This window comes from Chiroxiphia lanceolata, chromosome 7, assembly GCF_009829145.1.
Source record: "Chiroxiphia lanceolata isolate bChiLan1 chromosome 7, bChiLan1.pri, whole genome shotgun sequence".
In the NCBI taxonomy this organism is placed as follows: domain Eukaryota; kingdom Metazoa; phylum Chordata; class Aves; order Passeriformes; family Pipridae; genus Chiroxiphia; species Chiroxiphia lanceolata.
This window is the reverse complement of record NC_045643.1, coordinates 5,987,367-6,008,804: the sequence shown is the minus strand read 5'-3', so window position 1 is coordinate 6,008,804 and position 21,438 is coordinate 5,987,367. Positions and strand designations below refer to the sequence as shown.

At 41.3% G+C, this 21,438-nt stretch overlaps 1 protein-coding gene across 1 annotated transcript in view; it reads left to right on the top strand.

The window, feature by feature from the left end:
* The window catches only part of ERBB4 (erb-b2 receptor tyrosine kinase 4), a 610,912-nt gene that overhangs the window by 310,077 nt on the left and 279,397 nt on the right, over window positions 1-21,438 (top strand). Inside the window, exon 3 of the mRNA XM_032693564.1 lies at window positions 10,297-10,483. Coding sequence (XP_032549455.1) covers window positions 10,297-10,483 — 187 coding nt within the window. The remainder of the gene's footprint in view (window positions 1-10,296; window positions 10,484-21,438) is intronic.

The following is a 21,438-nucleotide window of genomic DNA, read 5'->3' as shown; positions in this document are numbered from 1 at the left end:
CCCTCAGTTCAGAAACCACACAGAAAATGCAATGAGTGGGAGGAGTTTTTAACATGCCCCGTTGAACAAAAGTAGTGGAATTAATTCAGAGGAAAATCTTACTTTAGGGTTAGTTCAGTCACTGCAGATGAAAGGTTGTTTTCCTAATTACTGGCATTCTGCATAATCTTAAAATCTGGAGTTCACATGTCTTTCCTAAAGCATACCTCTGAATTTGAAAATCAGATGCATTTACTAATTGCTCACATCTTATAAATTATCGATCTCTCCTTGATGGAGACTTTAACAATCTATTAAACCCTGAATAACAGAGTTATTCTCTGGCTTCTAGATAAATAAATCAAAACCACAACTTTAAAAACAACAAAAAGCCTTTTAATTTTTTTATCTTAATGGAAATAAACCTAATCAAAAGCCAGCAATTAATGAATCTCTCCAAGGTTTCTATTCTTGAAGAGATTAGAGTTACAAAGGCTGAAATAGTTTCAGTAGGTAGGTGTGATGTTGAGCTCAGATGTTGTATTTATATATGCTCAACTAGAAATAAGAGTTCCTAAAATCCAATATTTGGATGGAAATTCTCCTCTTCAGTGAAACCAGAGAGTTAACAACAGCAATATTCACTAATTTCTGTGTGCAAAAATGTCCTAGAGTGCCAATAAAGTTAGTTCCTCCCAGGAAATGCTTTGAAAATGCTCATTAAAGAGTGGTTGTTGCACATGTGAAACAAACTGGAAGTCTGTTTTTAGGAAAGTATTTTCTCGGGAAAGAAAAGCAAAGCTCTCCAAAAATAAGTAAACTGCTCTTTCAGGGTTGGATAGCCAGCGATTTGCTTCTTGTGAGAATGAAGACTGAGAATGTTGAGTTGAAATTTGGCAAGGTTAACACATTTTCAGTATGTGTAGTCAGTTCCTGCATCCAGAAATAGAAACAGCCTTTTGCTTTCAGGAGTGGCCTGGCACCTTCACCTGCACTTTGAATAGAAAAATAGAAAAGTCCTGTTGTTCAGCTCCACCTCTGTACCAGATCTCTGGGATGTTTAATTCATTCTGCATTGCTCTGAGGAATGGGAATTATGCCAACTGAGGGCTCCCATTGCTTCCATAGGAGAGGGTGAAGAAATTTTAATTAACGCATTTAATTTATCTGACTATAGATTTTCCCGTAATTCCTACCAACTAGCCTGGCTGTGTACTAGGAAAAAAGATATCACAATGTCTGATGTACATCAAATGAACAAATAAAACTTCATTCTTCTGTTAAATGACCACAAAACATTCCTAGGACCTTCACAGACAGTTTGCTTACCATGGTTTGTAATTCTGGGCACCATTACAGCCTGCATTGCTTTTGTCATGTGTACTCTTCCATTGGACTTCTGATCAGTAGTTTGATCTTTCATAACCACTATGGGAAAGGCATCCTTCTTTACCTCTCCTTTTCGTTTCCTGTGTATTTTGTTCCTCTTGATCCATTTGCTGTCTCACACTGCATGCAAGCTGGAGAAGCTGGAAGTGCTTCTGACCTATGAGAGTCTGAGCATCAGTCTTCCTCCTCCACCTCTTTCTCCTCCTCTTGTCTTTCTTCTATTTTCTCTCCTTGGGAAGACTTGGACATGGATGGATGGGTTCCCTGATGTGCTCTAACCAGTCTCATGAACCAAAGGAACAAGTAACTAGCCTCCCAAGACTTAGTTTCAGCTTAGACACAAGCAAAAATGTGATGGGGCTTTATCACAAATAGGATCAGCGAGGGACGGAATGTTCTTTTCTTCGTCGGTATGTGATATCTTGTTTTGCCAAAATAAATACACTGCTTTGGTTCAGTCCACTGACATCTCAAGATGCCTGGGGCAGTGCAGCCAGCACTTTGTGTAAATATGACCGTGAAGCATTGTGCAGTGAAGGTAGCAACTCGGGTCACGGCTCCATGCGTTGTTAGGAGAGCACCTCTGCTCCACGGACTCTGCTGTCTAACTATAAAAAAGAAATGTCGAAGCTGATATTGGATGCAGACATCCCATTGCAGACCTTGTGCTGCTGCTGGCCCACACTGCCTCTCTACAGCAGTTTCGGGCATCAGTTTGACAAGACAGCCCTTGCTTGGACTTTCCTAGGGAAAGCATCCCAAGATGTGCTCACGGCTTCTCAGGGGCTGTGGCTGTCTGAGGGAAATTGGTAAAAGGGGATGTCTTTTCACATGGTTATTGCTTTTTTAAAATCCTTCCAGAGTGTTGATATTATTTAGTATATGAAGTAGCAGTTTGTGCAATTTTATGTTGCCTGGAAAGAAACTATGATTTACTTGATTGAAGCTCCCAAAAGCAGAGAAAGTAAAAGGCATCAATCTCTCCTGCTGGAAATTCTGTAACTGGGCAAGCTATAAGCTGATATGCTTTGAGTGCCTGCAAAATGTGGCTACTACTAAACAGCCCAAATGCTAAAGCATTTTGTGACAGAATAATGCCCTCATTTTAGTCTTTCCAATCTAATTTAGGACTAAGTTTTCCCTTGGGAGATGATACAATAAACTCTCCTGGAAACTACTCTGCAAATATGTTGAAGACCAATCAGGTATTACAGTGTAATGTCAAAATTCTTATTGACTTGCTAAACATGTACTCATCCATAGCTTTCGTCAGGACAGAGAGATGTTGGCTGTGAAAATTGAGCTGTTAGAGAGTGCAGACTTTGTCTAGGTCATCCTTGTGCTCAACCTAAACAGTTTAGGACTTATTGTGTGCACTCAGCCAGGCTGGGCACCTAAAAGTTTAAGCAAACACTTCTAAGCAGATACACAAACAAAAGAATTATGTTTTAGACTGAAAATATTGGGAAGACACTCAGATACTGATGTAAGCCTGCTCAATTTCTCTCTTCAGATGATAATTTTAATGGAAAAGTAAGCATAGACATGTGGGGCAAGCTGACACCTGAGCTTAAGTCGAACTCAGTCAACAGAAAGAATACTTGGGTACATCTTTAGAAACTATATTTCAAAATTTGAAAGCAGAAGGATTGGGGTCTTTTGATCCTGTTATTTACCTATTTTTCTATTTAATGTTCACATTCTCACATTCTTTTATTATTTTGTTTATTATTATTTTGTTGTTCAAAACCCACATTGCTTTCCCAGCAATACTTTAGAAAATGAGTCAAGATATGCATTTCAAAGGCTCCCTGTGTTTTTGTTCATCACCTTCCTTTCCCAATGCCAGATCTGGGCATTGATCTGCAGTTTTAAGGTTTCTAGACTGGCATTTGCTTTGCTTCCAAGCCCTCCCTAGACCCTACTGTAATGTGTATTAGCTTAGACACAACCTAACTTACCTCATATATGCAACGGTGTGATTCGTACATCAAACTCCATTAAAAAAATAACTGCACAGCTAATTCTCCTATTTTAATGTATGAAAATTCCCACTCTTGGATTAACGAAATGTAAAGACCAGCCATTCAGAAAACAAAGCTTTGGTTCAACAACTCCCAAGATGGGTTCTATAAATTATGTAGCAAAATCTTCATTTACAAATTTCCACCGCCTTAACAAAAGATACATCTAACTGACTGCTGCTTCAGAGTTGAGGCAATTGAATGCTGTGTTCAGTCCACTGGTCTGCTGCTCAGGATGTTATTAATGTTTTGTAAGCATATTACCAAAGAAGGCTGGAAGTTTGTGAGGACAAGTGTATGAGTTAAAGTTCCTACTGGCTGTCTTAAATACCTGAATCACATTTTCATTCTGCAGCATGCAGCAGTGCAAGGCTCCTCAGGTACAGCTCTTGACAAAATCAAATCCAAGCCCTTCCTTTGCTTTTAAAACATCTTAAAGCAAACTGAAAGACTACCAGAAATTCTTCTTTTTTTGATAACCAATTTGAATATAATCTGCAACTGTAGTGTTTTGGACAATAAATTCTCTGCAGCTGTCAAGGTAGTACTAGTTAGGATACACTGCTTCTGGATCAGGCCCTAGAAAAATGTTTTCTACAAGCTGTGTTCTGATATTGATCAGTGTACTCAAACTTGAGGGATTTTTATTGAAGCTTGTGCAGAGTACCTGAAAAACCACTGATGCTCAGGAGGGCTTAACATCACAGTTTCACAAGTGTTGACGTAGTTAGATGAACAGCATGGAAGGAGACAAGAGAGGAGATTGTTGTGGAACAAAATTCCATACGTGCGTGCTGTGTCAGCTTTGAGGTCCCTAAATGCAGTGTCCTCTCAGACATGAGAAATGTCACTATGCACTACATATTTCTCGTGGTTATGGATGGGGATTTGGGAGAAGCTGGCAACAGCCATGCGCCTGAATCCCCTAAATAAGTCTGCTGAACTCCTTTGAAAATCTCAGTTTATCGTGTCATTAAAAATTCATAACTCTGAATGAGCAATGCATGGAACAGCTAATTGAGCTCCATAAATTGCAATAGGCTTGCTATTTCTACATTTTGGATATTAATGTTTCCCTTAGAGTTAGAATTGCAAGTGCTATGGCTACTTTGAGGCCACTTTGTAGTTATTCAGTAGACATTAATTTTTTAATTATGACAATGACAGGTGTATTGCATTGCATGGGTGAAAATGTATGAACAAATAATGAAAATTAATTGATGGCTACCAGCACACTCACAAACATGCCCGATTGAGTTTTGTGAAGGTGGATATTATGATTGTCTTGAAAACTTATTTAAAGTTAAGCAAATGTTGACTTTGCTGTATTGTGGGGTTTTTTGCTCATAGTTAAAATTTGTTTCCTCTGGAAAAAGTTTTGGCCAATTGGATGTTGGGCAGTCCTCATCAGATATAAATGCGTACCTTTTAATTGATCAAAAAGCAAAATGTGAAATGCTCTGTTCAAGTCGGCTTGAGATGTCAAGCTTCTGAAGGAGGTGACGTGGTGGTGCCTGTTCATGTTTGTTACTGTAATTGCGGCTTTGCTGCTGTTAACCTTTGTTAGGGAGGAAAGAAGGATGACGCACTTAGGAAATGTTTTCCCTTTGTAGCACTTAAAATCTGACTTTGTTAGGATTTAATGTAATGCAACAAAGCCCAGAGTTCATGATGGAGGGTCAGTCCGGCTCCTTGGATCAGAGTCAGGAGATGTCTGTTATCTGCTGGCAGCTGAGCCATGCAAGGAGCCATGCTGCTGCCTCATGAAATGGATACCCCCTGAAAATAGAAATTACTGTATTTGCAACAGATGGGATGAAAAGCGTCCACTTGCCTTATTCCCTATGTGTATTTAAAGTTCTTTGCCCTTTCTGTATTCCTTCTTGTGGTGGAAGAAGGAGAAAACCCTTCCTTGTGGAAACTCCTGTGTTTCCCCCCTCAGCTTTTCCCAGTAGCTGCCTTTCTTTGTAATCCCGACATGGCACCCTGACTTCCCCTGGGCACCAAAGCACCTCTGTCTCTCTGTAAAACAGTGATGAAAAAGCAAAGGCTTTTGTCTTTGTCTTTCACGTGAATTTGTTGAATATATGTACTGTTTTTTTTAATGTTTGTGAATTAAAGACACTTGTTCTTCAGGTGATCCTCATTTCCTGCACTTGTGTTTATTGGTGCTTTCAGATGAGTTTGAAGTAGATCAAAATGTTCATAGCTTTTATGGAAAAGGGGAAAATTACCTTAAAAGATAATTAATTGTCTGGGGTCCCACAAGTGTGAGCTGACCACTGTGGCAGGTTTCCATTGCCCTGACGCCATGCCAGGGACATGTGTCCGGTCAGCTGAGGTGGAAGGGCTTTACCAGATCTGGTTCATCAACTGGATAAATAACGTTTGTGCAGCTAAAATAAAACCCACAATATAGCTCTCCTTGGTGCCTCTGCCGCAGCCTAGCGTTCCCGATGGATGTTAAGAAGCCTTTGTAGTGTTTATGAGAAACATTGGCTTCCCTAATCATTCATTGATCTGTTGTTCTGAGCAGAATGATGAAGTTTTCACTGTTATTTTGCTCCACTTCACTCAGATTCGCTTGATTCGAACCAAGGGATGATTTAAGATGGAACAATCTTGCCATTTACTCCCAGCTGACAGGATAATTCTGGCTTTGCTGTTGGGAGCTTAAAGTGCTTCATGCTCAGCTAATATTAGTTGTAATTGAGGGAATGAGCTGTCTAGAGCTCATTCTTACAGTTCATCACCTGAAAAAGAACCTCCGAAAAAACCCTGTTTTGGTGTCATTTTGGGGCCCAGTTTCTCCCGCGCTCCCCATAGGACTGCCCGGCACAGCTGAGGGGAGCAGCGGCTGCCATTTTGGGGCAGCACCTCGACTGGGTCTGTTCTCATCTTAGGGTCATTGGTTTTAGGTTTAAGAAAAAAATATGGCTATGTTTGGGCTAGCAGAGGCTGTTAGGAGACTGTTTTATGGTCTGCCATGACAAGGCTCTGCTTTCTAGGGTGCAGAATAGTGCTGGACCCAGGGACAGCAAGCTGTGGAGCACAGGTACTCGTCTCCTGTCCAAAAAGAGAGACAAAGAGCTTTTCTCTGTTAAATATATCAGACTTGAACCCTTTGGTTTGGTGGAGTTTTAAAGCAGCTCGTGAGGCTTTAGATTAATATTTTTTTTCCCCCTACACTCCTTTTGTTTCCTGCTGAAAGCTTGTCCTTTCTTATCCAGGGGCTAATGCTCAGGCTCAGTTGGAGGAGCAATGACCTGTGGCTCTTGAATATTCAGAGGTGTCTCCTCACCTGCTTTCAAACTCTCAGGTGTCTGCTTGGAGGGCTCGATGGACAGTGTCCCTTTTCCCTTTGGCACAGGGAGCCTGTGAGGTGCTGCCTTTTCCTCCTTCAAATCTGTGTGTTCATTCCCGCTGCCATACCCAGCTTTGGGGAGCCCAAATACATCTACTAAAGCAGCAGCAGTGCTGTGGGAGTCTGAGCCAGTTGCTGCTTCACTTGATGGCTTCTTCATGTAACAGGTCACATCTCAGGAGCTAGAGAGATGACAAGGAGAGGGGAGATCACATTGTCCAGGAATTCCCAGTCAAAATAATGCTGTAATGGGGCTAGGGGGGAATCTCACAAAATCATGGTGCTTTGGAGGTTAAAATTAAAAATTTTAGCTTTAAGTCTGTTGGTGATTAATCTACCTCTTTCTGTTCCAGTTGTAGGTGATAGGAATAAAATGCAGGTATTTGCATCCTTGTCTCCTTTTTTTCCTTTTCTGAGGGACAGACTCATGTGAAATGTGTTTTTGTGAGAGCCTCCAGCCCTAGCAGGAGAATCAGACTGGGAGGTGACAGTCAAGCTGCCACTGCTGTGAATCACTTCACCTCCTTAGAACTCAGATTAATGCTGAAGCCAAAACAGCTCAAATAGAGCATTAGGATACCTGAATTCAGGATACCTGAAGAGGAAAGCCTTCAGCCTTGTATACAAAAGGATGAGAGGTTCACATCATGCCTACCCTTGGCAAAAGTTGCAGAGGAGGAGATCAGGCTGGCTGATCCCGTCTGGCATGAGGATTTGTGAGTCAGCATGGAAGCCAACAGGCATCTTTGCAGGGCTTGGAGTGAGCTCCAAGTGGGCAGGTGTCCATTTTCAGTAAGAATCATATCAAAACTTGCAGTGACTGGCAAAGTGACTGTGTTAGCCAGGAGTGGCTGAAACCTGAGATGCCTGCTGTGCTCCCGGTACACTTTTTTTTAAGCTGAACCAGTCAGAAAACACACCAACCTGCAAAACAGGTTATCAATCTGCATTTTTCATTCTTATTTGAATTTAAAACCAAAATTAAACCCTAACTTAATATATCAGACTGCTAGATTTGGTCAGGTTTTTATGTTCCAGTAAATTAGAACCCCCTGGCTTATTTTCATAATTTTGTTTTGCAAGGATGAACATGGCAGTTCATCCAGCAAGTAAATAGGTGTTGCAAAATGATGGAAGTCATGGGATTGGAAGGGATCCTCTGGTTTGTCAAAATACTTACCATAATTTGTTATTTCAGCTGGATAAACCAAACAAAGTACAGGGCTTCTTAGGCAGTTCACAATTATCAACAGCAAAACTTTATAATTTTTTCTGGTTTTAGTCTTCTTTTCTTTTTCTTTTTTTTCTTCTTTTAAATTTGGAATGAAGATTTGCTGCTCTGTGTGTATGTGTCATTTCTGTACTGTGCTGAATTAGGGCCCTTTCAGGTGGACTTGCTGTTTGGCAGTAAATAAGACATATCCTAAAAATAGAAAACATGGTTACAAGTGACAACAATTGGCAGGGAGGACTTGTTCAGATGCAGTTTTGGAACTGCTTTTAAATTTTTTTCCACTCCATTCCAAGTTAAACATCTATTTAAATTAATTAGAGCAATCATAGTATTCCTGGAATATCAGAGCAGAAATTGAAGCTATGTGTATAATTTAAATGTTTCCTGAATTCTGAAGAGAGGCTAAAAAAAGTTAGCTTAAGGAAATTTTTGCATATGATGAAAAACAAATTCCCGACCAAACTGGCTAAGCTGAAATGTCAGAAGACGAAGAGCTATCATGAAAGTGCTGGAGAGCTTCTGATTATAATGAAATCAGTGTCCCAGGGTATAATGCAGGTCTACATTTAACACTCAGCTACTGAACCATACTTTTCAACCTAGCTCTGCTCACTGGGCTCTCATCAGAGTCCTGTAATGACACTGGGCTCTGTTTAGATGGCAAGTCACTAGATTTTGTGGCATAGAAATCATTCCTTATGTACACTATCACGTGTTAATCATATTACTTTTATAAGCCTAATTAAAAGGCACACGTAAATCTAAAATCGTGGCAAAGCCCTGAACCAGCAAAGCAAAATCCTTTATTAATGATAAATACACAACACATTTAATTCGATGCCTGCTGTTGCTTGTTGGGTTGTTTTTATTACCATATTGACTCGAGTCAATATGTTTGTTATAGTCTGTGCATGTTACTCTAAGCAGAATTTTTCTTTCAGTGTTTTGTTTAAGGTATTGACTTTGCCAAAGGGAAGGAAAAAGTGCATACAGCCACTTAAGCACACAAGTAGTGATATCAATTTCTGTCCATTACATATGCATACACACATAAATATCCACGTGTACAGCGGTTGCAGGCTGTTGCAGGCGTGGGATTAGGTGAGCTTTGAAAAACATATCAACATGGAGGTCCTGTTTTTGGGAGCAGCTCTGGGCAGGAGCATTCCCCCAGCATGTGTCTAGTCCTGCTAAGGATGGTGGGGTCTATGTAAGTGTTGAAATGCCACTTTTCAAAGGCATTTGCATATTTCTAGGCCATTTCTTTCAATTCCTTAGAGTGAAAGCTTTATTTTCTCCAGGAACATACTTTTCTTGTTTGGGGTGCTTTTGTGTGTGGGTTTTTTGGGGGAGTTTTGTTTTTTGGGGGTTTTTTTTTGTGGTTTTTGTTGTTGTTTGGGTTTTTTTTTTTTTTTTTTTTTTTTTTTTTTGTAATAACATCTTAGTTCTGTTAAGCTGTTGGGCTTTTAAAAAGTATTTCTAGTTATTGGGTTTTGGGGTCTTTTTTCTCTTTATAACCCAGGCAATCAATTCCTGAATATGAGCAGGAGGGTTATTGAGCAGTTCCTCTAAGGGCAACAAAGGTCTCAACCTACCCAAAGATGCAGCAATGATTTTGCTAAAAAGATTTGGATAGCAGTTTTTATCAAAGACTGGTGTATAGTTCCAGCACTTCCAAATGAAACTTCAAGATTAATCTTTGCAAATACTCAGTGATCAATTCCACTTAAAAGTACAAAAATATGTGTTAATACATCTGTGCTTAGTCTTTACTCTTCCCAACTTGCCCCTTGTCTACCATTGTTCCTGTTCGATGGTGGTGAGCTCTTCCAGAGGTGTCTTCCATGATGTGTCCCTTCAGTGCCACCCTGAAATATGCTGTACAGCACAGAGTTACTTGCAAACAGACAATCTCATCTGAACTATGGCATTTCCCCAGTGGATTTTGCTCATGTACTGCAGAGGCCTTTGACCTGCTCTCTGCTTTGAGTTGTGCAAAGTCATCCTTTTGTGAATCTTTAATACCTTACAGTGAATTTTTACTCAAGTTTTACTAGACTGAGAAAAAGGAGTACCTCTCTATTTTCTACCTTTCCAACAATTATTTCTAACAAACTCACTAAAAATGAAACGGAAATGTGCTTGAAATCATAAATTGAAAATGAACTTTTTTTCCAAAAGTGGTTTTGGTTTTTTTTTTTCCCTTGGGTAGCAGCATCTCACACTAAAGCATCCACTATATGGGAAATTCAGGACAGTTAAAAATAGACCATGTCTAATGCGTTTGTTTCATTTTTGCCTTTCAGTCTATCCGAGAAGTGACAGGCTATGTTTTGGTGGCTTTGAACCAGTTTGAATACCTGCCATTGGAGAACCTGCGCATTGTTCGTGGGACCAAACTCTACGAAGAGCGGTATGCTTTGGCAATATTCCTTAACTACAGAAAGGATGGGAACTTTGGACTCAGGGAACTTGGACTGAAGAACTTGACAGGTAAGTGAAACTTGCAAATGTGATGGATTAGATACAAGAAAAAAAAAAAGAGCTCATTGAGTTTTTACCTCCATGCCCTCAGTCACTTGCATTCTGCAAGTAATAGAGGCACCACGAGAGGCTGGCAGTTGTATGAGAGTTTCATCAGTACTTCATTCTTTTTTTTTGGTTTATGAATGTACTTTTCTCAATACTGGTCAAAGACTGTGCTTGGAAGTTATGCCAAGAGCCTATTTGAAACAAAAATAATTGCTGAAAGAGTAGGTGAGATTTTTTTCTGAGTTTTCATATCATGAGCATGTTGGTTTCCTTGTGATCCTTGATTATGGCACGTGTTGCTTCTGGTGTAGAGTATTTTCTGCCAAGTTGTCTTAGTTTTGGCGTCTCCTGAACCTCTTCTCTTGCTGCTGTCTGTCACCATTGCTGCTGCACAGGGCTGTTGGGGAAAAAGTAGGGGGTGAGAGAGAGAGACTGTATCTTTCGTGTATTTAATTTTAGAACACCCTTTTCTAAGCAAAAATAGTGCATTACATATAGTGAGAGAAATGCTTATTTTCTTGATCCAGAAATGTAAGCAAAGTCCATGGTTTTATGTTCATCTGTAAATTCATGGCTGGATCATGTTGTGGGGTAGATCAACACTTCGTTTCTCCCATCTGAGGATCTACAGTCAGTGATTTCAGAGATTAAAACTTGGCTAAATATCAGTGGACTGTAACTTAATAAAGAGTAGGCAGAGGTAAACTCCTTTTATGGAATTCACCAGAAGTATTTTATTTATACCTAGTTCCTCATCAACTGTTATAATTTCTACCCTAAGCTTTGGTGATTGTGAAATGGCCTTATTCCTGCTAGCGGCTAAAAGCTTACTGAAAATCACTGCCCTGAACTGGATGTGAAGATTTAACCTCAGTAAAGAGAGGTGGGAACCTTCAGTGCCTGAACTCTATTCAGGCACTCTTCTCTCTCTGCTTTTTTTTTTGTCTCTCAATATTCAGGGTGACATACAGGTGCTTAGAGATCTCTGTTCGAGCCTTGCCAGGCTTTCAAAAACAGGAGGGGAAAGGAGGCCTGAAATACTTTACAAAATAAACCTAGTTGGGCTGACTCTTTCTGATCAGGTTCTTTCTTCTGGTGAAATTTTTTACAATTTTTAACAATTTTCTCTTATGAGATCATCATGCCAATATCAGAGTGCTTCCCAAAGGTCTCTAAATCTCTACCATCTACTGCTCTTCTTTCTGACTGTCATAACCTAATTTCCTTCTCTTCTGTTCCTGTTTATCTTCCCACCTTTCTGATTTAGGGAGTTCATTGTAACTGTCTAAGCCTTCACATAATACAGAGCCATAGCATTTGGTAATAACAGTTGTATCTCTTTCTTTGTATATGTTTTCTGGTCTGTGAGTCTCAGAAGTGCTTTGTAAAGGACACTAAGGCTGGGTGAAACTGAGATAGAGAGGTGAGAGCAAGGCCAGAAAAGGGCTGGAAGTCTTTCCTCTTGGGTCTGAGGCTGTTCTGCCAGGAGGAAAGAGTGGTACTCTTAAGGCTTATTTAGCCATGGCTTTGCTGCTCAGTAAGGTAAAAAAACCTTATTTTGTAGGCTCAGTAAGGTAAAAAACCCTAGGCTTCTGCTTAGGATTTTCTTCTTGAACCAACTTCCCTGCGCTCATAGGCAGTTCCTGAGATTCCAGAGGTGCTCTCTGGAAGCTGCTGTGATGTGATAGACACAGCACTAAAACTGCCCAGCAAATAGTTTCATTTTCTTTTTAAGTATCATAAGAAAACCTGCCTTAGCTTAGCCACTGAATCTCTCCTAACATGAGATCATCACAGCCACTTCATCTGATTTAGGTGTTTAGAAAGGTCTCTGATGGGATTATTTGGCTCAAAATGTATTGTTGTCTCTTGGAAGAAAAGTGCTTTAATAACACTAACTTGTCTCTCTGGAGCACTTAAAATAGCTTCTGGGTGCTGAATACGAGCCAGTGCGTGCTTCCAAATACTCAATGTTTTCTAGATAGCATGTGCCAGGGCCTCATGAGTCTCTTCAGCAGCTGTTTGTTGACCGTTTTGTACACTGGTTAAGAGGCACCTGGCTATTTTAACCCATAACCTGCCTCTTGTTGCACATTCTCATCCTGGAGCATATTCATACTTCATTTATTTTCATAACACATCTTTAGCATTAGTAGCTGCATAAAAATAACTGGTGGATGTGGGAGGTGGTGGTGTTGCAAGGCTGTGATAGATCAGCTGTGTCTGAACCTATTCTGTGTCTTCCCCGTGCTCTCTATATTTACGTCAGAAACCACCAGTGAGTTATTAAATTGAAGAAGCAGCAGCCCTCGTAAGCTTGCGTCCTTCAAGTCCACTGGAGATTTCAAGAGACTGTCTTTGAATGCTCCATCTCTTCCACCTGAGTAAAATATAAACATGACTCTTGTCTTGTGTGTGAAGAATTGTCATTCCAGTGCTTATGCCTTGTTCACAGAAGTTTGGGAAGTTCTGTTCTTATTTGTGCAGTGCAGGATGATGGGTTCCTGAGGGTATTTCTGCCCATTGCTGCACAATATGAAAACACCAGCACTACTCCTTGTGTTAAATAAATGAGGAAGCTGCTTTCACCTGCAGATTCTCCTCAGCCTTCACCACAGACAGTGTCTCAGCTTCCTGTGCTGTACCATTGCAGTATTTTCAGTGTGTTGTTAACAGCTGTGTTTTTATTGCCAGATATGTCTATCAAGTTTTCATCTTTAAATGTAACTTTAAATGCTTGAATTTCCTCCCTTGTGCTATAAAAAAATGACAGCTGTGAAGGCAGTAAGTTTTATCTCACACAGAAAACATGATCCAATTTTCACTCATGATGTCTGTCAAAACACAGGAGAGTTTTGTTTGTGTAGCTCAGACCAGGACCACATCCTAAAATTTATGTGACACCTGCAAGAAATCTTAGCTATAAAATCCTTTTCTCACTTGTTATAAAACCTTAGTCAGTGGTTCCACAAACATGTCAAAACCAAACTGACATTGAACTAATGAAGTGGCTGCTGCCATCTCAGCTGGACTCATCTCAGTTTGCAGATTCAGCTGCCAAGTAGCCTTACAGTAAAAAAGGAAGGTTTGACATACTGAACATATTCTTCAGCCTGAGATGAGCAGAATAACTGATGCTGAGGAAGAAGGTTATGCCACCTTCTTCCAGTCATGGCCTGGGAGCTAGTGCAAATCATACCTGTCTTCCCCAGCTAGCCAGGCAGTCAACCTTAACTTATCCAGTGAAAGGGCATAATCATTTTTCACTCTTGGAGCGCTCCAAATACAGAGAATACCTGATGGCTGCATTTCATTATGGCATTTATCTTTCAGGAGTGGGGAAAGAGGGATAACTCACAAGTTCTAAAACCACTTATGAAGTATCCCATATTTTCCTCTGTGTGAAGATGTGTAAGAGATTTACAGCAAATTATGTATCTTTGAGCAGTGTTAACCTTATCTTCCCCATTGGTCTTGGGGACAGAGGCTCCCCTGTGCCTGCCTGTACAACCCTTGGGTTCCTTGAATATATTAGACTGAAATGGACTTAGCAGGGATTAGTTCAGTAATGCAAAAAAAAAAAAAAGGCAGAAAAATCTTTAGGGTTTTTGTTTGTTTATTTGTTTTGCAGGAATCCAGTTGAATGATAAATTAAGATAACTGATGTTCAAATGACAAATGTATATTGTATCTTAAAGTATTTGGTCAGTGATAGCCAAAGAAAGAAAATCTACTTTTATGGGCAGGAGAGCCATAGACAAAGAAACATCTTCACTGGGTGTAGAAAGTAATCCATTGTAAATTTCCCCATCAACAGATTTCTGTAACTGGTTGTTTGGTTTTTTTAAAATTTGATTAAATATATTTTTTAAATTTTTCTGCAAAGCAAACTTTTAAAGTTCTATGATTATTCCTATAAAGTTTTCAATATTATTTTCCCCTCCTCAAGAAATCAAAAATGCTAAAGGGTGCTTTGGAGGGGGAAAGAATGGCATCACTCATGAAAAAGGTTGCTTTTCAACCCTTCTGTTGCCAGTTTTTTGGCTTTTTTTCTTAACAAGCGCTGCTCATTTATTATAATAATATTGCAGCCCAATCAGGTTGAAGGGAAGGGCTTGGGAGGAGTCAAATTTTCTTTCTGTTTTATTCACTGGGCATTTTTTTGGACATAAAATTCTTTTGGAAATCTTACTTAGATACCCACCTGAGCTCGTTTAGCACTGCGTGTACGTCATTTTTTGCAGCAGGGGTTAAGGCCACCCCCGTTTTCATTGCCTTGATCACAAAGTGCTCGGCCTGTGTCAGCAAGACCTTTCCTTGGACCACGTTGCAGGAGCCACTGCTGAGTTCATGATGTTCAGAGATGTGAATGCCTGTGTGTGACACCCCAGCCCAAGAAGACAGGGTGGGGGTGTGCTGACTGTGGCACATTTTTTAATTTCCGTGGCTTCGTACTAGCAGGATGAGCTGGGAAGAAAGCAATATGTAACTTGCCTCAGGCTTGCTATGCAACAGGTGGGCAAGGCATTGCCGCTTAACCTTGGAGAGGAGTTGCTAGGATACATGGAGGGATGAGGAATTGGTTTAAAAATCCCTGTGGTACCCTCTGTGTGCAGGGCTGCTGCCGGAGGAGAAGCTGCAGTGGCTCCGACACTGCCCAGGTGTGCTCCTTTCCCTGAGTCCTCAGAGCTGGGCTGACCATGGAGGCATTTTTATCCCTGCACATCTTTGTGACTAGCCAGCGGGTAGGAGAAAAGGGAGGAACACCTCCTTTCCCATGTCTGTGCTTCCCCTGAGAAAGGAGGGCTCTTTGTGGTGGCAGAGACCTTGGGGACACAGCACAGAACCAGCCATGCGTTCCCCTTGCTCATCTTGTCCCGGTGGAGAAAAGGAATGAGACTTGTGGCTGCCCCCACGCTCATAAATGCAAGTGTGCCTGCTAGCACGTCTGTCTCCTCTCTCCCAGGACACGGTTAGACTCTTTCCTAGTAAAAAAATCACCCTGCTCCAGCTACTGCTCTCCTCATTGTAGGTGTGATTTGACAGACAGGAAAGTCCAGAGACCAGTCTCTGCTGGCAGTGTGTGTGCAGCCATCCTGTGCTCAGCATGGAGGCAGGCACTAGCATGGACTCGGGCTGCTCCCTGCCAGTTGGCATCAGTGCCTGGGAATGCTTCCAGGCACTCCTCAGCTTACCACTGCAGATGTGGCCCAGAGGAATCCCAGATAAGGGACCTGCAGGCTGAGGAGCAACTGCCTCCAGCTAGCAGAAAATTGCTCACAGGTGTTATCAAGCCAAATAGATATATTGTATAAAGCCAGAAAGAAGTACTGATTTTGAGCCCTGTGAAATTTATACTTATTATGTCCAGTAACAAAGGTGGGACAGTGGTTTTTAAATTTCAGCAAGGCTCGAATATTGTAGTCACTTTAAAGGATTTGAATATGCTTTTGTCCTGCTAAATGGCATAACTAATGTCTGTGATTCTTTGCAACTTGTTGATTAACAATTTATGCTCAATTTCCTTTATTTCAGAGCACTTTACTGTTTTCAAATCTATCTCTAGTATAACAAATGTGCAACCTTGTTTGGAATGATTATGGCAAAGAATTAAGCAAAAAGCTCATCAGAATAATGATATGTTGGTAAATGGTTTTAGTTGGAAATACAAAGGATCCCCTGTAAAGGTATTTGCTGGTGTCCCACTTCCCCCCAATATTTTCATATGAACTAGGAATTACATATATTGCAAATGGTCTAAACCAGTTTATTGACAGTAATGCACAGAATTATTGATGTGAGTTTCTAATGTCATGCAGCAGGACAACTTCATGTCACATAGCTTCTCCTGCAACAAAACAAGGCTTAAAATCATGGGGATGAGAAACCAGGCTAAATCCTTAGCTGGTGTAAATTGGCTTACTTGCTTTGACTTCATAATGAACTGAAATTTAAATTGCCCTTTACTTTCTTCAGTGGGTAATTTAATTCATGCTTTAATTTATAAGTTAACTAGTGCCTAACACCCACTTAAGCCCTTTTAAGGATGTTGTGTTGAGGGTGATCTGTCAGGATTAATACCAGCTAATGATAGCTGACTCAAGGCATGTCTACACCAAGCAGCTGAGCTCTGTACAGGGATGCTTAAGCCAGCATCCAGCCTAGCTAACTTTGGAAATAGTGTTAACCACACCACTTGTGCCCTGTGCTTGGGCTAAATAACCTGGCAAGGTGGATGCAGATGGCTTCTGTCTTAACTACAATCTCTGCAAACAGAAGCATGTTGTTCTGGGCTTTCAGAACAACGGTTTCTTAACTATGTGGCTGCTGGGTAAGGAAGGGAATGCTGGTAAGGACTAGGGTCTAGAGTACATAGAGGAAATCCTTCCTAGCCCTGTGGTAATGTACACATCTGCTACTTTATTTTGTGAATCATACCACTTGTAAAACAGAGCCAATAATGCTTGCTGGCTTTAATTAGACTAATTTTGGAAGTGTCATTGAAAGTGCTATTCAGAGAGGATCTGGTGTGATGTGGAATTCAACTTTTAACACTGATAAACGTTAGTTTAAATGTCATTATAAAATGCATCCAGATATGTTGCCATTGTTACCTGATAATGCCATTTAAAATAATATTATCATTCATGCTCTTTTTCCTTGGCAGTTTCTCTTTTTCACCTCTCTGCAGTAGTTCTCTCTATCTGTGCATTTTTCAATTAGGAAGCAAGAAATTCTCTGTGTTCTAGAGGTGTGAAACACCCTTTAGCTGTTTAGAAATGTGGGCAATCAAGATAAATCCAGTAGTACTGAAGCCTTCTGGTAATGGAGTAGCTTTGCCTGACTTCTGTGACTTAAGAGCTTTAGCAGCACAGGGATTTTTCTGGCCACATGATTTGGAGGGAGTTAAACGTCTGAACAGAGTAATCCCTCCATTTCAATCACACGGGTCAGGAATGGGTGACATTTCAAAACATCCAACTTTGGCAGACAGATCTGTGTTGAGCTACACTGTAACTTAAGTAAAATGCAATAAGCATTACAGTCAGGAGGATCGAACAGTTTATAGCAACATCACTACTGAGAAAATATATCCTGGCTCCCAGCCTGCTTGGGAAAGAAAGAAAGAGCAAAATGCAAGAGTTGTATTCCCCAGCCCAGGCCAAGTCTTGTCTGGGTGTTTTAGAAGTTAAAATCCTTGCTACTCCATTAGTATATCTTCTTCAGTTCAGATGAATGAAAGAAGTGGTAGTTTCAGTGTTTGTTGTTTGGGGTGGGGCTTTTTAAATTTTTTTTCACCCTCTTTCTCTCTACAGTCTTCTGAACTCATTGATTTTCTTATTTCCTTCTGACAGGCTACAGCTGACAAGGAATTTAGTGCTTTTGTGAAGTAATTAAAGTCTTGTGTTACATGGGGAATGCGATCTATCGGCACTACTTGGCAAAAGGCAAATTACTGAGCAAGATAGTCCAGTTGCTACTATCTGCAGTGTGGTCATGAGCTGTGGACTTCTGCTGGGGCAGAGGGACCAGCCTCCAACAGTGTGGGGCTGCTGACATCTAGGGCTCAAAATGGCATGAAACTCTGGGAATCAGGTGTCAAGTTCAGTGCCTTCATGAAAAGCTCAGCAGAGGAATCTCAGTGGCATTGCACATAGGTCTGGAGGGCAGTGTATGCCTACAAGTCAGTATATGCTTACAGACCTGGATTTAAACACAAATCCAAGAGTGAGCTCCTTATCCTAGCTTTTCTTGCCAGCCTATAGAAATTATGAGTTGGGGTTTAGGACACCATTCATTGCAGACACAGAAGTCCCACTGAGTTCAAAGAAAGGTGGATCAGATCCCTAGGTTTACAGAGTGGAAATAATTGGTGTTTCATGCCTGTTCATTTTCATGTCATTTACTGCAGAGAAATTCCCTCAAAACCCTGTATGGAGGGACTTGAGAGGCAATGAACCAAAAACTTTAATTTGCTCCATGTAGCTCCAGAAAAACCCCTACAGACAGAGGAGGCAGAGCAGCCCCCCAAATGCTCGGCACAGGGGCGAGTGTCATGTAGCCTTCACTGCCTGCAGGCTGACAGAGGCAAGTGCTCCCACCTTCCGCTTGGCCAGCTCCATCCCAGCCTGCTTTTTCCTTGCCTGCACAGGAACCTGTTTCTTGCAGTGTCACAAAGTCTCAGCCTGGCCAGTACGGGGACTGGTCTCATCAAAACCAACGTGGGGTAGTCGTAACTTGAGTGGGTCTGCAGCAGCCTTGAGATGTGCAGCAGTGCAGGGCCAACAGGTCACTGAGAGATTATCTGAAACAGAGTTTGATCACACAAGCTTTGCCCACTGGAACGTGAAAGGGAAATGCTGCTATGAGGACTGTGTTTTGTGTTAGTGTATGAAAAGAGTTCCAACAGATTGAACCCATCTGCAGTGCTACGCTGGCAGATCCTGCCTGCAGTTTCCAGGGTGAGGAAATCTCTTGTTAGCTTCTAAATTGGCACACAGATAACAGCAGTCCCTGATGGGGAGCAAGGAGTTTACTGTCAGGAGCTTTTTTTATGTGACTGGGCAAAGTAAAAGGGACTGACAATTACAGTTGTCTCCAGAGACCCTTTCTGACCTGTCTTGTTTGCTCCCCTTTCCCTGCCCCACGGGAGTGGACATGCTGCCTGGGATGCATCCAAGGGCAGCCGTTCCAGGCAGCTGGGTATGCTGTGTTTGTGAGTGTGCTTTGTAAACATTGAAACACACAGGCATCTGCACTGCATCTCTGCAAAGCTGCCGAGGCAAACCAGGGATGGGCAGGGCAAGGTAAGCTTGAGGGGAGCGTAAAAATAGAAATGCAGCCCTGTAGAAAGCAAATCACCACATAAGCAGAGGTAAGAAAGTGGGAAACACTCAAGCACATTCCCCACAACTAACAGCGGAGCAGAAGCGCTCACCTGGATGGTACCTGCATTTAAGATGAAGGAGCAGACAGGCTGCTCAGGACTGTGTCTGACACAGACCTGCTGGAATTCTCTGGGACTCCAGACTCCCCGTCAGCCCCACCTGGATTCAACCATGTAAAATGAGCTGTGATTGGTCTGAAGTGCCAGTGTGAGGTAATCAGAGTGGGACACAGGTAATGCCTGTGGACGGGAGCTGTCTGTGGGCTGTAGGAGCCTTTTCTGTATCACTCGGAACGTGCCTGCAGGCGTGGAGTGGGGGAACAAAGGTATCAGATGAGGAGAACATGCTGGAGGCCTTTTTCTTTGATGTTTGGAAATCGCTCAAGGGGCTGTCTTCTCTGAAACCCCTTTGCTTTGCCTTTTTTTCTTTTCTTTTTTTTTTTTCCTTCTCCTTGGTGAAACTTTCATAGATGTACTCTCATTTCTTTAAGGCTTAGAAGTGAGAGCACATCCATCCATCCAATCGTTGTACAAATGCTGTGCTCACGTTGGAGTTCCTCTGGGAGCTGACTTCTGCTTCTACCAGTCAGAAATAGCAGAGCCACGTGCTTTGGGTTTGAAACTGCTGGGACTCTTGACGTGGGGGGCACAGAAGGAAGGGCAGCTTCAAAAACATCTCTGTCTGTGATGCTAGAGAGAAGAGAATTTGGTGTTGTTTTTTGGGGGGTTGTGGGGTTTTTGGGGGGATTTTTTTGGTTTTGTTGAGTGTTTGGAGGGGGCTTGTGTGTTTTGGAGTTTTTGCCCCCTCTTTTTTCTTTGTGCTGATGTTTTTTTACTGGCATAGGCACTGTAGGTCGGTCACCTTCCAAAATGGCTCTGGGTGCAAGTACCTGACGGCAGGATGCAGAGGTTGAGTCCACATGTAGAGGTTCAAGATGTTCTTTCCGAGACTACTGCTCATCTGCTCCAACCTCCTGCGTGTAGACTTCCACAAGACTTCAGTTAGTGGAAGATTTTTGAGAACTTTTTTAAAATTGAAAAATGTCTGACAGGGAAACTTTCTGTAAGAAAGGAATAGTTCTGACAGGGAAACTTTCTGTAAGAAAGGAATAGTTTTTAAAAACAAGGGGGAAAGTGTTGAAATTGCCAGACACCACCTTTTGTTTAAAAATGAAAGGGTATGGCTTATGATTTTTAGCAGCTTTTCTTGCTTTCTTCTATAAATTAATTTAATTTTCAACCAAACAAATCAACATAATTTGTGTTAATTGAACAATAACAAATGAACCTGTTTTAGACTGAATTTTGTTTTCCACTGGATTTTGACTCACTGAAGTATCAGATCTTAGCTTCTTTGCCTGGTCTAGGAAATGAAAGGTCTTAAAAAAAACCTTAAAAAGGGTTGAAAAGTTGTTTCTTGCTCATATTTTATCCCAGTATCAGTCATAAAATACTTCCTTTTTTGTAGGAGTGTGCCCAATGGAAAACAGATACACAGAGCAAGTTGTAAATTAATCGACTCAGCTGCTGGTTGTGGTGCAGGTCTGTCAACATGGTTTGACATGAACAACCTGCTTCTTGACAGGGTAAATTGTTTTTTTTCAGAGCTGCTTACTGCTCATGTTTGAACTTCATCTACTATACTGGTGTCAGACTACTCTGGCTGTCCCTAGCACAGGCAGCAATCACTTTGAGGTTAGACTGGATGCAGAGCCTGAACTTCTGTGTGTCTCTGCTCATTTTTAAGTGATATGACCAATTCTGGACTCCCAGTATATCTCTCTATGGTTCTGGAGTAAAGAATTAGATGCAGGACAACATTATGTCTTGGAGTGGTGCCCTTGGTTTAGTGTTGTTACACTTTATTTTATAAAAGCATGATGGTTCTTTTTTTTAAGCCAAAATAACATGCACCTGAGTACAATGCACCTAAGTGCATCTGAACCAGTGGCAAGCTTTGCAGCAAGCTTTAGATCATGACTGAGTTCATCCCCTGGCTCAAAGGCTCAGTCCATATCCTACTGAAACT